The 20072-nt window shown below is 36.8% G+C and overlaps 1 protein-coding gene across 2 annotated transcripts in view; it reads left to right on the plus strand.

Moving 5' to 3' along the window:
• The window catches only part of LOC124795009, a 78249-nt gene extending 58535 nt beyond the window's left edge, over positions 1-19714 (plus strand). For both annotated transcript variants that reach the window (XM_047258771.1, XM_047258772.1), the window contains 2 exons: positions 7795-7930; positions 19008-19714. In XM_047258771.1, coding sequence (XP_047114727.1) covers positions 7795-7930; positions 19008-19097 — 226 coding nt within the window. In that variant the 3' untranslated portion in view covers positions 19098-19714. The remainder of the gene's footprint in view (positions 1-7794; positions 7931-19007) is intronic.
• The last annotated feature ends 358 nt before the right edge of the window (positions 19715-20072 follow it).

Here is a 20072-nt window from a genome sequence, read left to right on the forward strand (position 1 = left end):
AATTGAAGTATAAAAAGAAAAGTAATTTCAAATACTACCTAAAAGAAGAATTTAAGACAATTGAATGAAAACAGGAGTTTGAGATTATACTTCGTTGTCCACAGCAACTTGGACAACAACAGTAAATACAACTGTGTTCAAGTCAAACTAGACACTGGAACACTAGTAGGTTTCATCATTTGTCTAAGAAGATTTCCTGTCTTGGGTCAGAGGGCTACTACTAACTCAGCAGTCCACAACACTGCTACAGCAGGCAATGATTGACACAACGGCAACTAATCTTCACACACTGTCAGCGGCGCAGTTCATAGACATGCTGCATTGGCTACATGTTTGCCACTCACCGGCATCACACTGCAACAACCTGTTTTCATCATTTGGTGAGAATACTCAGACCAGAACGTAGATTTCGTGTCCTGTGTTTATGTTTGAATTGGTGTAGAAAGGCGGATAAGAAGTGTTTGTATTAAAATACTTTTAAATCTAAATATTTATTTTTGGTTATAGTTTTATGCCAGTTCTGACTACAAAGATTGAGGAGTTGATGGCTCTTTTTGAGACTGAAGGAGAGAAACTAAAAATATTAGACAGAGTTAGATGATTCGAAAAGTCAAGGTGAGGAAATAGCAACAAAAGTATACTCCTCAAATGATAAAAATTCTAATATAGAAGCTACCTTATTAAAGGGACCAAAGAAGTACAGACAATATATGTATTAAATACACATAGATTTTGTTTTTGATATATTATAAATTATACTGTCATTTATGGTATTGTTTGGTAACATGTTAGAAACATCTGATAAACGAGGGGTAGAGGAAGGGAAAATGTTCCCTAAAGGAGATCATGCTGTGCTAACATGTAAGTTAAATGTGATAACTTCATACTGTTGTACTCCTTAAAGTTTTAAATAGAGAATATGTTGTGCTAGGAGAGTTTAAAATATTTAAAATAAGAGCAACAATACTTGAGGTAACTCATAGAAGTGAACAGTGTACAGGCATTATTGACTCTTTTAAAATGATCAGTGGTGTGAAATATGGTAATATAAGTAACAAACTCTAAGTAATACCAGCACTGAGATACCAAATGAAAAGAAGTATAAGTATGAATGTGAATTTAGAGGAGCATGGGAAGTAACTTTATAGTGACCAAGAGGGGTCAAAAGGTTAAGGAACAGCATCTTCATTTGGATGAATAGCAAAAGAGAGTAGGATGCTTTGCATATTGGTGAGTGTTTGTCATGCAGTGGTTCCTATACAATAAACATGTTGGAGAGTAAAGGGTATGCGACTCATGGAAGGGATAGCCTATGCCTAGAGAGAGAAATTCACAGAAGAAGTGACATGAACTGAAAAGGTCTGTCAACCTGCTTAGTATATGAGATTGGATTATGAGAAAGGCGATGTTGTTGTGTGAATGAAGAAGATTCAAAGTTCAGTTGTTTCTCATTCAAGTGGTTTGGAAGATAAATAATGTTCATTTCAGCATCCACCCATGCACAAGAAGACAAAGTACTACGAACACTGTTTTGAGCGCAGTTGAATGGAACTGTCTAGCAGGTCCACCTCAGCATACACAAATAAAGGCTGCTGAAAAGAAATTTTACTAAATAAATCTACTGATATCAAACACAAGATGGTTACAGATATGTACCAGGAAATGTGACACCAATACCACATCAAGAACCATTGGAGTTCCATTTCAGCTGCTTATTCTTGCATGGAAGATACACTCTGGTCCATTAAACTGCCAGGAGTAGGAGACATTGATGTTGACATCTCTATGAAGAAAAAGTCATTAGTTGATGGCCCTGATACAGAAGAGACATTGTAAAGTGCTAATACTGAATAGCTTGGGGCTGTAAGCAACTGTAAAGTGCCCATGTACACATTGTAACATCAGTTGAATACACATTGTGCAAAGAAGAAGAGTTTGAGATCATTCAGTAGTAGCTGGTCTTTTAACTAACTTTTCAGGCTGACACTGGCCTTGCAATGGAGGAAAAGGTGTCTGAACCCAAGATATCTAGGCCACCGTACTTCTACACCTGGTGTCAGGTGCAAGAAGGTGAAATTTTTCAAAGGCATTTTCTTTTTAGTTTAGGAGATGTGTGCAAACTGCCTTCTGTGATTAGAATTTTTGCTTACACTGTGTTGTGGCACTGTGGTGACCATAAAATATACACCCAAACGGACTGTTACAGATATGGTCACATTGCACAGAAACCATTTCAGGGTGTATATGACCTGGGACAACCAGGAGATCCAGGAAAAACCCGGGAATTTTTTCATCTGGGAGAAAACCGGGAAAAACCCAGGATTTTTTTAGAATTCCGGCAATTTTTCATTGTTTTAGTTCTCAGTTGAATTTTCGTAATTTTGACCGGTAAGAACCGATACTCTAACAAAGAAAATTACTGTAACCCGCTACTGCAGAATAATACTTCAACAATAAAACATGAATGAGAGAAAAAAACGAAGATAACTTAAATTTGCAAAGGAAAGGCCATATACAACAACAACACACAGTGCTCATGCAAGTGTCCGCCAACTGCAAAATGTGTCAAAGGCTTTAGGAAGACTATGCAATGCTTCATAACAGAAAATTGCCTCCGATGAGCGTGAAGTCGCAACTGTTTACATTAGATTTGTTTTAGCAGTTACAAGTGGGCGCATGCGCAGTTGAGTCGCGTTTGAGTAGTAGAGTCTCCCACTTCTGGCTACAGAAATGTGGCTGTTGGCTGTGCAAGCAGTCGCAGCAAGCAGTTAGATGCTACCGCGAAAAGGGGGCGCCAAATTCATATTCTTAAGGGGGGAAAAAACTTGTTTCACAAAGTGACTACCATCCAGCGCATGTTTGTCTATTGATTATTAATATGATTTTGAAACGCTTCCCTGTTGGTTTTTGAACATTTTTGAACACTTTTAAGTTGATTTCTGAATGAATCATAAGTTGATTTTTGAATGCATGCATAGTATACGTGATGTCTCTGACAGGAGAATCCTCTTCACATCTAGAAATAAACTTTCTGCAGACAAAAGGGGGTAGGGCTATACGAACTGAGCGGAGTAAAGCCAAACGGATGAATACTACTCACTGTCTGATTACGTGGTTGATTGGGTTTACGAATGATCAGTGTTGTTACAATTAGTAGCGAAATCCATAGATTCACACTACCTGAATGGAAATAATCGACTGACAGGAATAACAGGTGAGAAAGATTACGTATTATCTTCTCGGTGTATCCAAGAAAATGAAATTTTGACAGAAAATTTTTGACCAGATCACTACACTAGTAAGGACGAGTAGTGCAGTCCCCGGATGGCAGCCGCTTAAGTTCTATTCTGGAAGTAATGTGTTGTACGAACACGTATAATGCCTAACTGGAAAATAATCGCGGGATAACTAAACCTGTGATTCCGGCGGGGTTAGTGAAGTTAATCGACGAACAAATTTTGACAATGGCACGAATAGCTACAGAATTTGTGGTGACAAGATTGTTTGTTACAACGGAGAAGGAGAAGAAATGGGGAAATAAAACAAATTATGGAAGAAAAAGACGATTCCAAATTTGTATAAAAATTTTTTAATACTACTTTTCCATCTCGTGCTTGAGAAACTGGTGCGTATGAATGAAATGTGAAACTATTTCCTAACATAAAGCTTTTTGCTTGTAATAGGCCTAATAGGTATTTGGTATTGGTACTTAATGAATTATATTCTGTTGTGTTATAAAAATGGGCATTTGTGCCAGAACAGTCTCATTTATTTGCTGTGTGTTACAAAATTGCTACCATATTAGAAAGGCCTATTTTGTTTTATCTAGCAGACAGTGACAAAATAGTCTTAATCAGATCGAGAAACCACACCAGTCTTGGGTATTATTTGTGTTAACAGCTTTTTCAGTATTAGATAACGACTTTCCGATTTTTCATGTAGCAAAACGTTTGACGAACTTTGAGGTAATAGATTCTTTCGCAGAAAGGAAAGCGCGCCATGTAAAGCTGTGGCAAGATTAGAGAGGAAAAAAGTGCTATGAACTAAGGATTGAAGAAATGTGTAATTTCTTGGTTATCTCTTGTCTTTATTGGTTTTATGTATTCTATATTTAATTTTATTTCACACAAAACAGCAAGTTATTAGCTAACAGGCAATAAAGAGTTCAAATTTTCTGAAGAGTTCTTGTTCTCCCGATTACAAATAATCCCATCGGCTATTAATTGTGAGAAAAAAAAATAGAGGCCCAGGCTGTCCAACCGGCCAACTGGGAGCAGGAGAGGCACCACAGGACATTTCAATTTCCACTGTCCTGAATATAGTTTGATGGCATCCATTACAAAATATACACGTTTCAATTCCACAGAGCGAAATATAGTGATTTGTGGTAGAAGAATGCTTTATGAAGAGGCGTGGCACTGCACTTTGGCATACTTAAGACCAAATAATATGTCTTGCATTTCCTCGAACACACGTGTTATGTTTCAGAAAGATGTGCACTACAAGATGGACATGTTTTTGAAAATTCGATTTTTTTGGTATTGACCAGGTTCGCAAATATCGTAGATCCGGGGCCTTTGTGCAGAGCAGTCCAAGTTATAGTGGGTAGTCTCCACGTGACCTGTGTTTACATTTAGTGATTTTGCTGTTTCCCCTTCGTTTACTCTCACTTCAAATGAAAACAAAACGGATATCTGTGACCAGTAGCTATCAAGTGAATTAAAATACATTCACATAATTGCGGAGGGCTAAAATATGTCATTAGTTTCAGATTTTGTTTTATTTCCCCTTTCTGACAGTCAAGCATTAATCGCCTTGCGGGACAATGAAGTTATTTTTCTCTGTTTGCTAATGAAATTTGACTTTTATTAACCTTTTCCGCAGAGGCAGTCAATGTATTTGAAACGAAATGTTTAACCCTCTAACGGTAAGGTGAAGTTTCCTGACATAAATGGTAAGGTGGGGTTGGATCAGACCCCACCCTCCAAATATCGATTTTTTGGGGTAAAATAAAAAATGAATAATGGGAAAAAGTTTTATTATCAATTAAATGCATATAATATTTGTTATAACAACATACTGGGCAGGTAAAGGCAAATCTCCAGGTCTCCTCTTTATTCTGTTGTCCTTTCCAGTGTATGGAATGCCACGCAAAAAATAGAATGTCCTTGCATCGCATAGTGACATTATTTTCAACCAATATTTGTTTTGAATGGACAGGCACCCCGAAAACTCAAGTCTCATCTACTGTCACATATTCAGATGGACTATATTTTTTTTCACTGTTAGATTCAAACATGTCCCACACTTCTCTGAAAGTCGCAAATTTGTTGTTGATTTTCTGGCCTCTCTGGTGGCTTTATCATCGAAGTGGAGGTTTTCTAGAAGAAATGCAAACCTTTTCTTGCACTTAGTGCAACGGAATACCGGAGGTCCATAGGTTGCTGAGAACATCTCATCTACACTGAGCATAGAATTTTTTAGGACACCATTCATGAAGAGAAGGCCCATCAACCCTTTTATTTCAACGCTCTCTGTTGGTGAATGAACCCACTGGACCGTATTGTACTTTTGCCTAGATTTCTCAATTTCAAGAATTGCGCACAAAACAATTTTTTCCATAATTTTCGAATCTATAAATAATAAAAATATTTCCAGTTCACTAGTGACCCCCCTTGTTTCCCCACATGGACCAGGGAGATGAGTAATAATATTTGACGCTGGTGTCCTCGAAAATTTTGAATGGATGGTGTGTTGGTCCACATTGTCTCTAAGTCTTTACTTAGCTCAATATTTCTCTCGTCATCTACATCTGACTGAGAATTATCAAACTCGGCTGCTCCTGCTGCACAGTGAAATACATCATGTCATCAGTATTAGATAATACATCATCCTCGGTTTCTGAACAGTTTTCTGCATCGATATTGTTGCCATCCTCTAACTCAGTCTCCTGTCGGAGAAACTCGTTGTATATCTCCTCAGGAGTTGTAAGGAGTTGATTCGCCATTTTAGTAAGATTCTCGAAGAGAAAATAAAACTTAGATGTAATATAAACATCAATATGGGGTTGATCCTCCCCACAAAAGAAACTAATAAGTGTGACGTAAACAGTAAGGTGGGGTCAGATCCAACCCGAGCGCAGGTAATGTAGGTTTCGGATAGAGAGGGTAGCTGCAGGTCACTCACCAGACTGATGTGGCCTCCTCGGCATTCTCGGGATGACTGGCTGATATGGTAGCTATAACCACAGCGCTCTCAGAAAAGGGAGAGGGGAGTTATAAACAAAACAGATTCGCTGGGTCGGATCCAACCCCAACCTTACTGTTAGAGGGTTAATTCCACAGTACTGGGTAGTTTCAACTGTTCGCTGCATTTCAAGCACACGTTTTCATTTTCTAGCACGTATGGCATTATGCCATAATAAAGAACCAAACGTGATATACAGTACTGGTGCTCCAAGAAAATTTACATTCCGAAAGCCACACTGAAAAGCTTAATATCAGGTCGAGGTCTACTTCATTGGAAATGTGGACATACGAATGTGCACTTTAAGTATGCACTTTAAATGTGCACATTTTAATATGGTTCACGAAATTCCGATGCTCTTGGAGTATCATGTCTTGTTTCTTTTATGTATGATCTTTCAATGTTTTACACATACGCATATACGGGCTTCCTACATCATGATAGCTCCACAAGCATGATGTCGCTTGTTACCTGCACTCTCTGGCAACTGCTGAAACTAACCTATTTCTAGCAGGTCGCAGGAAAATATTGTGAGTAGTGGTTTGAAAAGTGTTACTTTCAAAGTAAATATCCTTTTACATAAGTTAACTATATGCAAGAATGTACCTTGAATTTATTAAATCACAGAGCGTTTGACTCTCATTTAAAAATCAACTCTTTGGTGACGAGCCATTTAGAAGAATTTCGAACCCAGAAGATCAGACATTTATGTCATTATCAAAAATTTTACTGGCACATTCACGTGATATATCTTAAAGTGTAACACATGCGAAAAAGATCAACATTGTATGCGAAAGCTTAGCTTCTCTTGCAGCTTATTAACCTTAGAGACCAATATTATATGTGAAAGCTTTGCTTGTCTTGTAGCAACACTATGTATATTAATTTAAACTATTAACTTTCCGTGTTCGTGCTACTTAACAGTGATGTTGCTGTTGGCTGACTACATCACGTGTCCTATGCTCTGAATATCTGCTGTCATCGGGTGGCGAGATCATGTGACATGTGCTATGACTGGCTTACAAAAGCGCATCGCAATTCTTTTTCTTTGGGTCTATCTGCGACTTAACACTGCCTCTATTTGGTGACTAACAATTTCTCTTTTCCATATACTTGTTGTTTCATGCAGGACTTTCCATTGTTCCATTTTACCCTATGTCAGGTTTTCTTATGACAGTAAATTTTCCCGTTTCCAGCCACTATCGTCACCAGAATGATTCCCCATTAGACCGTGTTCTATCTATTTACTTTCCTCACCATGTCAGGTGCCTACAGCGCCAATATGGGGCATTCAGTCTCACAGCAGGGAGTGGTCATAATGTTTTCACGCATGAGTGTAGGTCAGATTTGTTCAACTGCATTCCTTTTCTTTTGTCCATTTTACTTGTTCCAGTGCTTGACTATTGCAAATTTTCTCAGTGTGTTTAAATTAATTTGTGTTTGACATATCATCAGTATGATGCATTTTTTTCTGCCTGTTTCATTAAAACTTACATACTATGTTTTTTAATGTGACTAGAGTACACATTTATCTTTAAACTCTTGCAGATATACTGATGAAGATGGTCGATTCAGTAACTTCCTGCAGGATTTAGAGCTATGTAGTGGACGATATAAACTACATTTTGATGTTGATAGATATTTTGATTCAACAAGCCAAGAGTCACTGTATCCTTTCGTAGAGGTAAGTTTATCAGTTTTATGATTGCATACTTGTTGAAATTTATCTCTTCATCCTACTCCTATTCTTTTCCTTTACCTACTCCAATTACTGCCCACCACCATCACCAATGGTACTGGGGGAAGCAGTATTGATTATATTTTCATGGCTGAGGTTAACCGTCATATAAAACTTTTTAAAATACATTGATATCACCATCAATTGTTAAAATTCTTTATTTACGAAGTATACATTTGCAGTTGTAAATGGTCAAATGCTGAAATTTCAATTGTGGATTTTTTATAATAAAGTTATGATATTCCAGTTTAAGTTCACTGTAATTTTATATTAATATAATTGTTCTTTCATGTCGATTCATGGCACCGCATAGCTCGCGAGCCGATGGTGTCAATAGTTTCAGTAGTCCATTACATTACATACACCCCTCGAGATTTCGTGTGAAAGAATGCAACAAACTACTGACCTTTCTACACATATACTAACTATTCTCTTCAAATGTCATCTTGTGCCCGCCAATCTTCTCCTCTTGAGTCTCACTCCTCATCTGTCAGGTTGTATATTTATGTACAATGGTAATTATCCTGGAATCGTATAACACTTAATTAATGACACATATTTACAATGGTATCTCACCTAGGATGGTTGTTCTCTGCCAGTCTGGGTTCGATTACGAAATTTGACTTACATATTTACATAAACAAATGTGCAAAGATTTTTAGCAGTTATTATTAAACAAAAAATATAAATTTAATAGTTTAAGCATATGGAATTCACATCAATTAAATCTGTATCAGCCTTCTCATGTCAAATTTTTCACCGTGTAATATAAAATAGCTAAAAGTGCGAATCCTGAAGTGACAGTGCAGTGGGAGCATGTTAACCCAGTCATCTTCAGTAGTAACAAACTTTCCTCAAAGATGTGTAATTATTCAAAACCAGAGGTGACAGTGCAATGGGAACATGTTAACCCAGACATCTCTTGTATCAGAAGGTATAAATAATAGTGTAGGTTGCAGCTTGATTTGGTTTGTAGTAGTGGATCATTATTGTTTATAAAGTCCAGTTATTTCTATTAAAGCGTATAAGACAAAATATAACTCCCTAACACATCATTTCTCTAACCTAAAGAATAATGCTTTATGAGCAACAAGAGTGCATCAAAATTACCTAATCCCAACATGTGATAGCTTACAATGTACAAATTGAAGAGAAATAAACTACATCACTATCAATATTTTACAAATTTATGTGTTTATAGTACGTTCTTACATACTACCCTACATCCTTTATCCATTCAGTCCTGGGATTCTCATAACTTTTCCTCATCAGATCTTGTGTGTATCTACCAACAGATTTCTGTCGAAGTAGCTTAGCAATAAGTAATTGTGTGGAGATTCTAGGGTCCAACCACACAAACATCTCATTGTGTTCTCATATGTGTAAAACAGAGGATAGTAATTGCTTGGTCAATTCAGTTTTCTATGATATACAACAAAATAGCAAACACATCACTAATCCTAAAATGCAAAGAAATGGTAATCAAACATATATAAAACTCCCCTAAAATTATGGCATAGGTAGTATGTAATGTTATGTAATGTGTAGTTATTTACAGTGTGTAGCATCCTTCTTCTTATTCAAGGTCCATGCTTCACAGACTAAAAAAAAAATGTATAATGAACAAGTAAAGTGTCAAGTCTTCTTCTCTCTGCCACCAGCACACAGCCATGACAGAATGTGAGCAATAGTCCAACCTGTACCAATGTCCACAAGGTCGATGTGTCTCCGTGAGAACCACATAGTATTCACAACTTGCCGCTACTGGTTTAGCATCACCATATGTGTGTATGAACACTGGTTCACACAAACTTAATTGCAGTTTCCAAACCCTCATACCTCCTGTCACACAGTTTGCAGTATGAACAGATTACACCAGTCACTTCCTCCAGTAGTCACATAACTATGCCATAGCCCATAAGTCACAACAAAAGTTCACTCCACCAGTGAGAAAATGTGTTTAGTGTGTATGAGTCACCTGTGCCACAAGTATCATAAACTGTCCAACAATTCTGAGCTGACCATGCAATTCTCCCCACAACCTTCATATCAGTTCCAGAGAATGATCCCTGTACTCAAATTGTTTCACAAGAATGACAAATGATACAGCAAATATCACATTTTCAGTGTCTTTGTATAACGTATCATCAGCAAAGTTACATCGTTACGACCTCAGCCTGAATATTTCTTATGGTGTCTCCGTGAGAACCACATAGTATTCACAACTTGCCGCTACTGGTTTAGCATCACCATATGTGTGTATGAACACTGGTTCACACAAACTTAATTGCAGTTTCCAAACCCTCATACCTCCTGTCACACAGTTTGCAGTATGAACAGATTACACCAGTCACTTCCTCCAGAAGTCACATAACTATGCCACAGCCCATAAGTCACAACAAAAGTTCACTCCACCAGTGAGAAAATGTGTTTAGTGTGTATGAGTCACCTGTGCCACAAGTATCATAAACTGCCCAACAATTCTGAGCTGACCATGCAATTCTCTCCACAACCTTCATATCAGTTCCAGAGAATGATCCCTGTACTCAAATTGTTTCACAAGAATGACAAATGATACAGCAAATATCACATTTTCAGTGTCTTTGTATAACGTATCATCAGCAAAGTTACATCGTTACGACCTCAGCCTGAATATTTCTTATGGTTTCTCACATAGTAATAGGTATTTGAATTGTGTTATCATATTGTATACAAACAAGGTAACATACAGTTCATACACTACTGGTGCCTTTTCTTCCAAATGTTAATTATGGCATGTAAAATCTTGACAAAGCATAGTTATTCACAACACGTGACTACAGGATTTCAAATGTTTCAAAATTTTGTTCAAAGGCAATACAATTTTTCAGCCTTGCTCTAATGTCATGTGTAAGACTACAGATCAATATATATGTAAGCAGATGATTGGTATATCCATATTTATAAGTTCACAGTAATTGTTAAGTATTATGTTGAGTATACGATTGATTTCAGGTTTCGAATGTCAAGAGTGTACATTTCTCTCTCATATAGTTTGTTTCCATTGTCTTTCAGTATTGCTTGTTTCCATTGTCTTTCAGTATTGCTTAAATGTTTGAGTATCACTGATCCATTATCAGTAACAACATACGTTTGAATGAGGTGTCTCAGTGGTACATCAAAAGCATCACAACTCTAAAATTTTGGAATATAAAGTAGCATAAAGCTTATAGAAAGTTAATTACAATGTAAAATAGATTCACTAATGAAAAGGTTTACCACTGAAAAATCTCACCTACTGTTATACCTCTCCAATTCAAATGCAATACTTCTGTTAAGTTAGATAATAATAAATTTAAATATCCATTTCCAAATTATATGATGCCTTGTAACACTTGTGAGTGATTGTGGTAACATAAGATGTGCTTCAACACGGACTACGATGTCAATTGACATACTTAGCATTTCATGTACTGTTTGTTATGGCTCAACAAGAAAATACATAATGAGCAAAATGTATATGTGGTTCAAAAGCATAGTTCAACTAAGTTTATCATACAATTAATATTTATATCCCTGGTTCATAAGTGTACACCTGACCTAGGTGCATAGAGCACATGTCAAACAGAATATGATTAGTGATCAGTTATGACGCCACATCGCTGAATAGTGGGTTTCAAACTTCCACAGTTAACTGAACATGACAAAGTTGTCAAATACTAAGCAATACAATAGTTAAGAGTTCATAAGCATAATCAATAGTGCAAATGTGACACTATGCTGGATTATACAGTAAACCTATAAACTTTCTGCCAGAACACAGATACATAGCACAAGGGTGAATAGATCAGTAAATTTATAAAGTGGGTCGAATGACCTCCAGAAATCAAATATTGCAATAAGTGCAATTAACATAATTATCTGTATTACAATTAAAATGATACTTCCAAAAGCCATGAGCATGAATAAAATCTTTCAAGTTAGCATTCATTATGAAGGACAAGAGCATAAGATATTCATTCTGTAAACCATAAATATGTACAATATTGCAAATTGACTGGCAAAATTCCAGATTAAAACTGTAACCTAAGCTCTGACAGATATGACTGCTGTTCTTTGGTTAAATTCCCTGCTTCTGCAATTTTATTTTCTACTAACCTTTGATAATCCACATCATCAGAAGTCTGCTATCCAAAACAATCTAAACATCCCCCATCATAAGAATAATCTACCCTGTGATTTGATTATGTCTATTACTGCACTTTACACCTCTTATCTTTATCTGTAGGATGCACAAGTATGACAGTTTTGCTTCCCCAGTCAAATCCACTTTCACTATCCAATCCATGCCCAGAATTGTATCTTCACTCAGCTCCGTAATGACAAGATAACCCTGTTCAATGATCACATCTCCAACTTTGAAAGACAAAAGTATCTGACATTTTACTGTTTTACTGAATCTTCCTGTTTCCCCCTTAATTTTAACCCTCTATTTTTGGCAATTCTGCAAACTCGTGGTTTCTATTTACTCTATCTCTTAACTTTTCACTGATTCCTGATATGGGACTCCCTGTGTGTATCAGACAACAACCCGTCCAATCATTAATACAAAATTTTTATATATGGGCTACCTATAATTTCACTCTCCTGTTCATCAACATCCTCATGCAACAAATCATCTTCCATATTTTTAAAATTCAGATCATCATTTTGTTTAATATTAGCCAAACTATTTTCCGTCTTCACATTATGCAGAAGACAATCAGGATTCTCCTCACAAATATAATTAGACACATTATTTATACCATTCACCATAAGCAATTCTTTACATTTCACATCTACTTTTGCTTTCTCCCACCAAACAGGATAAACCTTCTTGCAAATTTCTAATAATTGCCTTCAAAACATATTATTTTTATTACCCTCGATAAGCCTATTCCACAGTCTACAAATAAGTCTCTGTTCCTTGTTTTCCATGTTAATAATTACCTCCTCATTCTCAACATCTATCCCCTTGATTACTGATGATTTATTGACCACCATGACTGCATCCTGATCCTCTTGTACTGAATAATTGCTTTCATTATTATTACCCTCCTCCCTGATACCCACATCTGCATCATCCTTAACCACAACAAAAACTTTCATCTCACTTCCATAATCCATAACATCTCTACCTTCAACAGCCTCTTCCTCAGAATCCTTCAATACCTCAACACATGACTCAACTTCCCTAACATCAACCACTTCAACATTATCTCTCGCACCATCAACACAATCTTCTTCCTTCAATTTTACAACTCTATTATTCAATACTTGATTCTCATTCTCACTCACAGAACTCTCCACATAATTCAGATCACTATTTACTACATTTTATCAGAATACATTAATTCCATAAGTATCATAGGTGTCGTTAGTATTATTAACGTAGGAACAACCCCCGACATCACCCCTCACAACATTTTCTTCCTCCATAAACAAATTCTTCATTACATTCCCACTGATTTCTGATTCCTCATTACTAATGTGTCTACAATTATTTTTGCTTGCCCCCCTATCACTTATTTGCTGCCAAAATTGTTTATCAAATGGTCTCTTAACAACTTCAGGTGCCCTACTTGTATTAACAATCTGTCTTTTTCCGTAATTAGTATGTATATGCCTACTTTGGTTTCTCATAGCCTGATTTCTAAAGTTATATCTGTTCGTCCCAAACTGACAGGCCCTGATCGGGACGGCTCCTAGTTTAACCGCCCTTGCACATTCCCGTTTTGTCTTCTCTCTGAATTTTCCCATTGTCTATTCCCGTTCCCACCATAATTATTGCTTTCCCTGTTCTCATTTCACCTCCAATTGCCATTCTCTTGCCTATTGGAATTTCCCTAATAGTTACCATGTCGATTTTGCTATTAATTTTGATTGTTCCCATTATAATTATTTCGATAATTCCCATGCTCTCTCCTAGAATTATTCCCACTATTGAAATTTTGATTTCACCCCCCATGATTTTGTTCATAATGATGTCCACTAAACCTTTTGTTTCTCTCCAAAGCCCGAGCTAATTTTTCCACATAATTCAAAAATTGTTCAACAGAGTCATCTGGCCCATAAACTAAGTCCTACTGAAGTCTGTTTGGTAATCTTCGTCTTAGTGCATCTATTTGTGTTAATTCATCAAAAGTTCTTTCGAAATGTGCCAATTTTCATAACTGTTTCTCGCAAAATTCCCTCATTGTGCCATCATATTCTTTATAATTAGGTCCATTAACGAAATCACTTTTAATTTTAGCCTGAACTGATTCCGAGAAAAATTTATTCAAAAAGCTTTTTTTCAAATTGACTGTATGTTACATTAGGAGTGGCGGATAAATTCGTCCACGTCAAAGCTTCACCATCAAGAAAATTTTTAATGAATTTAATTTTTACAGTGTCACTCATTTCATACAAAAAATTGTCACGACAATTTATAATGGAGTCAACTGGGTGTAATTTTCCGTCCGCTGGAAAATTACGCACGTTAGCACCTGGCCAAAGTCCGTTAAATGAAGTCGCCACCAATTTCATGGCAAAATTATCCCGAATTTCAGTTTATTGTTTCTGTAACCGTGCTACCTCATGCTCATTGTCTGTAATTACAGTGTTACAACAATCTACATTATGCTCAGCAGTCTTTACTTTTTCCGTAACTTTGTTTTCAAGCATTGACAATTTGCCATCGAAATTTTTTGTATGCAAGTCAATTCTGGTAATCATTTCCCCTCTTTAATTTTTCTTTCATTTGCAAATACTTCCAAATTTTTCGCAGTTTCTTCCGCTTACCGTTTGATTGTTAGTTTGACTTTATTGAGCGTATCTTCTACATCCCCCAACCTATCTTCAATGTTATTTGCACGTTCTTCTAAACTGTTTTTCATTAATTCCATGTCAGATCTGATACCTTCACATACTTTAAAGAATTTCTGAGCCAATTGGCTATTTTCTTTCACAAGTTTTTCTTCTACGCGTTTTGAATTTTCTAACAATTCGGATTTTAAATCAGACACTTTATTTTCAATTACATTCTTCAATTCAGAATTTTGTTTTAATAGTAATCGCAACATCGTTGATTTATCTAATTCTTCAACGTCAATTTTTGATCATGTATTCACCATTCCTATACTGGTACTAACATCGCCACTTGCATTCAATTTTGTATTCCCCCCTTGATTGTTTGCAAGATCCTCTGTTATTTTCATTTTAAAGCAAGAAATTTTGAAACTTATTAACCGACAAAATACGTCTAAAAAGGTCAATAATATGAACAAACCAGTATATGCACTTATCTTGTTTTCCGTGTGGTCTCTTGCCCACCGTAAAATGTAGGCCTAATTTTGTTGTTGCGTAATTGCTTCTGTCCTTTAATAAATGTTATTTGCCTTCTTCATTGGATTCATTGTCCTCTTCCTCTTTATTGGCTGATTTACTGTTACTGTACGTATTGTTTGTTACCTGTGAACATAGAACAAGTATCAGTCCAAACAATGCGATTTAAATCCCAGACAAAGAGTCCCCATATGTAATGTTACCTCCCTCGTCCAGGGAACAAATATTAAATATCATCAGTTATTTTATATCAAATTATGACACCTGTTCAAAAACCTGTGTGGTCTTACTGGTTTCAATAGTGGACCACAAGTCCCTGTCAGTCTGTTGACTCTATTAACAGAGCATAAGAGAGTTAAATATTTCACAAGAGAAAATAACTTCGCAGTACGAATATGAAATGATTTAATTACCTTACCTTGAATACTCGTTGTTGCTTACTCATTGTCTAGGGGCAACTTCTGGATTTGTTGTAATTGTTACTACAATGGGTCCTTGGGTTTGTAACATGCTACGTAAGAACTGATACTGTTTAAAGCTTTCCATATTATTTATTTTCGTAATATCATCTTCATAACAACCAGTAGTTCACCAATATAAGCTTTTCCAACATCGTCCGTTTCTCACGACTTCTCAAGACTCACTGTCTCTTAGACTCACCAAAACGTGACAGTCCCTTAGCCTCACCCAGCAAAAACTGTTTCTGCATTACAAAGTACACAGTTTTGCCAACATGAATTGAGCATAGATATTTTATACATCACACGTATACACTTATGAAAACAGTACGAAAATTGAATAGAGTTCTCAAATATTTCTGCAACAATACATAATACGATTGTTGTGCAAATTATTAGTTTTTGTAATAAAATGATAATATTTCAGTTTAAGTTCACTGTAATTTTATATTAATATAATTGTTCTTTCATGTCGATTCACGGCACCGCATAGCTCGCCAGTCCATGGTATCGATAGTTTTAGTAGTCCGTTACATTACACCGTGAAAGGCAAATGTTCCGAGTTCGAGTCTTGGTCTGTCATACAGTTTTAATCTGCCAGGAAGTTCCTTACACAGAACTTTGTTTGAAACAGTTTCGACCTGTTTCCAACCGTGACCTACCTCCCCTTCCACCCTGTAATCCCTTGGTAAGCATTCAGTAATCCCTCAGTTCTAACCTGGCATGTTCCTCCTTTCCTAAATTCCTCTCTACTGAGTCCAACATCACTCCTATGACATACACAACTATCTGTAATGTGAAAACCAATTCAGACCTCATTATCCTTCTCATGGACAAAGATTCCACCATTATGGTGAGAAATCATAGTGACCCTGTGGCTGAGGGTTTCTCTTAACCTTTCGACACCTCTGTATACAGACCTTACGAACATGATTAAATCACAGAAGGCCAGTGCGACCTCCAGCAGGTCCTCAAGGCCTTATGTCCATCCCCAACTCTGACGCCTGAGTCCACCTCCCTCCTCATATCACCAACTCCTTGCACTTATACCTTTTACCTACTACTCGAACTCCACAAACCCAACCCCAAAGGTCTCCCTACAGGTCATCCCTACCACAGGTTTCCTTAGCAGTCATTCATTGTGGCTGGTTAAAAATCTTCCCTCCAAATGAACATCAGCCCACAACCTCACTCCCTACATCCAAGACGCTGCTCACTTCCTTCATCACCATTCCACAGAATCTGTCCAGTTACCTCCAGACTCTGTATTGGTAACTGTAAGTGCAATGTCCTTGTACACCAACAGACTCCATGCCCATGGACTTGCAGCCATGGAGCACTATCGATCCCAGCGTTCTGCTTATACCAACCCTACCACCTTTTTCCTGTCACATCCTGAATCACAATCATTCCCTTTTTAAGGCTAAATTTATAAACAAATCCATGTTACTACCGTTACTATATGCATGGTTCCAACCTAAGTTAACTTTTTTTATGTGACACCTGGAGGAATCCTATTTATCCAACATTTAAAACCCCTAGTGTAGTTAAGAATGACTGACGACATTCTCGTGACCTTGACTCTGCTTCACCTGGTCCTCCTCAACCCAATGAGCAACATTCTTAGATGTTGATCTCCACCTTTCAAATAGTCAATAAATATGTGTTTTCATATCAAGTGCACCAACAATCAACATTATCTCCACTTTGACAGCTGTCACCCATCTAAGTCAAAAAGTTACAGCGTTACCACCTGTAGATGTCACATCTGCAGTGGAAATCAGTTGTTGTTCAATGATGTACCCAGCATGTCCATGAACAACTCTCCTGTGGTATCTCCTCCTTCTGCACCTGTAAACTTATTAACCTGCCACCGACCAGCGCTCCTCTGATCACACAATATCACCCTGGAACTTGAAAAGCTGAAGCATGTTCTTCATCAGAGCTCCAACTACATCTTTTCGTGCCCCGAGATGAGGTCTATCCTACCCGAACATTACCCACAGTAGTGTTCTGTCACCCAACCAAGCCAAAGAATATCCTTGTCCATTCCTACTCCAATCCTGCATTATTCTCTTGTGGATGACCCAGGTGCAAGGCCTGTTCTATAAACCGGACGGCCACCCTCTACTTCAGTCCAGTCACAGCCATTACCTACTCAATAAAAGCCAGAGCCATATGTGAAAGCAGCCACATTACATATAAACTATGCTGAAATTATTGTGCAGCATTTTATGCAAGCACGACAAGTAACCAACTGTCGACTCGTATGAATGCCCACCACCAAACTATGGCCACCCACAATGTTCACCAGCCAATGGCCTAACATTCCGCAGACACAGCAAAAGTGACTAACACCTGCTTTACTACCTGTGCCACATCTGCAGTGGAAAGCGGGAGTTGTTATCTCAGAATTCCTTTTGTCTTGTTGGTCAGCCGCTGAGTCAGAGACATCTGATGTTCTCACCAACCACATACGGAAATATATTATGGAATGAAAACTGCATCAGAAACTAATGTTCAAATAGGAGCTGTCGCTTTGAGAGCTGGGAGTTGTACTATGGCACTTATTACCATGATTGCCCATTACAGCTGTGGGCATTCAAATTGTGCAACAGTGTGTGTCCAATGTGTCTTGGAAACAGTTGCTATAGAGGAGAGAAAAGTATAGTCATGTTAAGTAATAAAGAATGGACAAATGAGTTGTAGAAAACTAAAAGAAGACAGTAAAAAATGTGAAAGGGTATGAGATGGAAAGAGAGCTGCATCAGGAATATAAAGCAGCAATAGATATTTCTGGCTGGAACAGTACAAAAAATAAGGGAACATATATCACCATATTTATTCTCTGTGGGCAGTGGACCTCTCTCCAAGATCACTGAATGCATTTTTTTACGTGTTTGCTATCTTTTTGTAAGGCTGCCTGATAATGAATGTCACATCATTAGTTGTCTCATAGTTACTGGGCAATTCAAGCAATGCTTGCCATGACAAGCTGCTTGGATTTGACACTTTATTGACTAGCAGATAGGTTCCATAATCTTAATATTACTTTAGTAAACACTTGTGGCTTCTAAATATATGTTGAGATATTTATGTGTCTCAATTGTGTTCCAGTTCTCACCATACGTCCTTTTATACATAGTCTGTGTATTTATTGTATTATGCAGACTTGTTTTTTCTTGACATATTATATTTGTTTGTTTGTTTTTCCATCACAGATTGCATTTGACGTTAAGTCGCAACAAGATCATTACCATATACCCCTGCTGTTAAGCCCTTTTGGATACACAACATACCGAGGGAGTTGATAAGAAAATTATAACTTTCTTGGTTTAAATCAGAAGAGACTTTTAATATTACTTCTTGAGTACCATGTATGTTGTTTAATTTAAGACTGGAGCATTGTGTTCTGTATATTTTTGTCCCAAATGTAACAGTGTTTAATTTTAAGTATTCATGTAAAGCACAGCTAAAAACAGAAATCTATACATTGTTTGTTTGAGGCATAACATTGATGTTTATTTTATATATCATACATTTATTAAGTTAAACACCTCTTTCAGTAAGAAATCATTAAATTCATGTGGGAATTCAAAATGTAGTATATAGTGTTTGCAGTATAGCACAAAATGTACGTTACTTGAATGTAGGTTCCTAAACATTTAATGTTATTGTACAGTACTTCAGTTTGTACTGTTGCTTAAATGATTCCAAATGTTGTAAATGTCAAAGCCTTTTAGTGTTATTTGTACTGTTACGTTTGTTAATGTCATCACAAACTCTAGCAAACTGATGATCGATACCTAATTTCTTATTTTGTTGTAAGAAACTGTAAGATAATAATCGAAACTACATTTTGTACCCTTTAATTTTCATCATTGCAATTGATTTATTGTGATAATAAAAGTATTCATGCTTTAAATTATATGTACCTCATTCCACTTTTCATTTAAATTGAAAGTCAAAAATTACAACAGTGAGCATCAACAATATTGGTGACAAATAATTGATGAGCAGATTTTTAAGAACTGTAGTTGCTTCTTCAAATAACCGGAAATGTTGTGGAAGAATAGCAGAAGTAAAAAGGGGCAAGGTACTACACGAAAAATCCTTATTCCTGAAATAGTATGATTCTCAAATTCTGCTCAGGTGTCCATATTTAACACTTTCATGGCTAGGGGCATAAATGTATGCCTGCCGGTTAGAGCACCTGTATAGCTATGGACATATAGGAGTACCTGGCAGGTAGAACATCCACAGAGTTACAGGCTTTTATTTATGTC

The sequence above is a fragment of the Schistocerca piceifrons genome, chromosome 4, assembly GCF_021461385.2.
Source record: "Schistocerca piceifrons isolate TAMUIC-IGC-003096 chromosome 4, iqSchPice1.1, whole genome shotgun sequence".
Taxonomy (NCBI): domain Eukaryota; kingdom Metazoa; phylum Arthropoda; class Insecta; order Orthoptera; family Acrididae; genus Schistocerca; species Schistocerca piceifrons.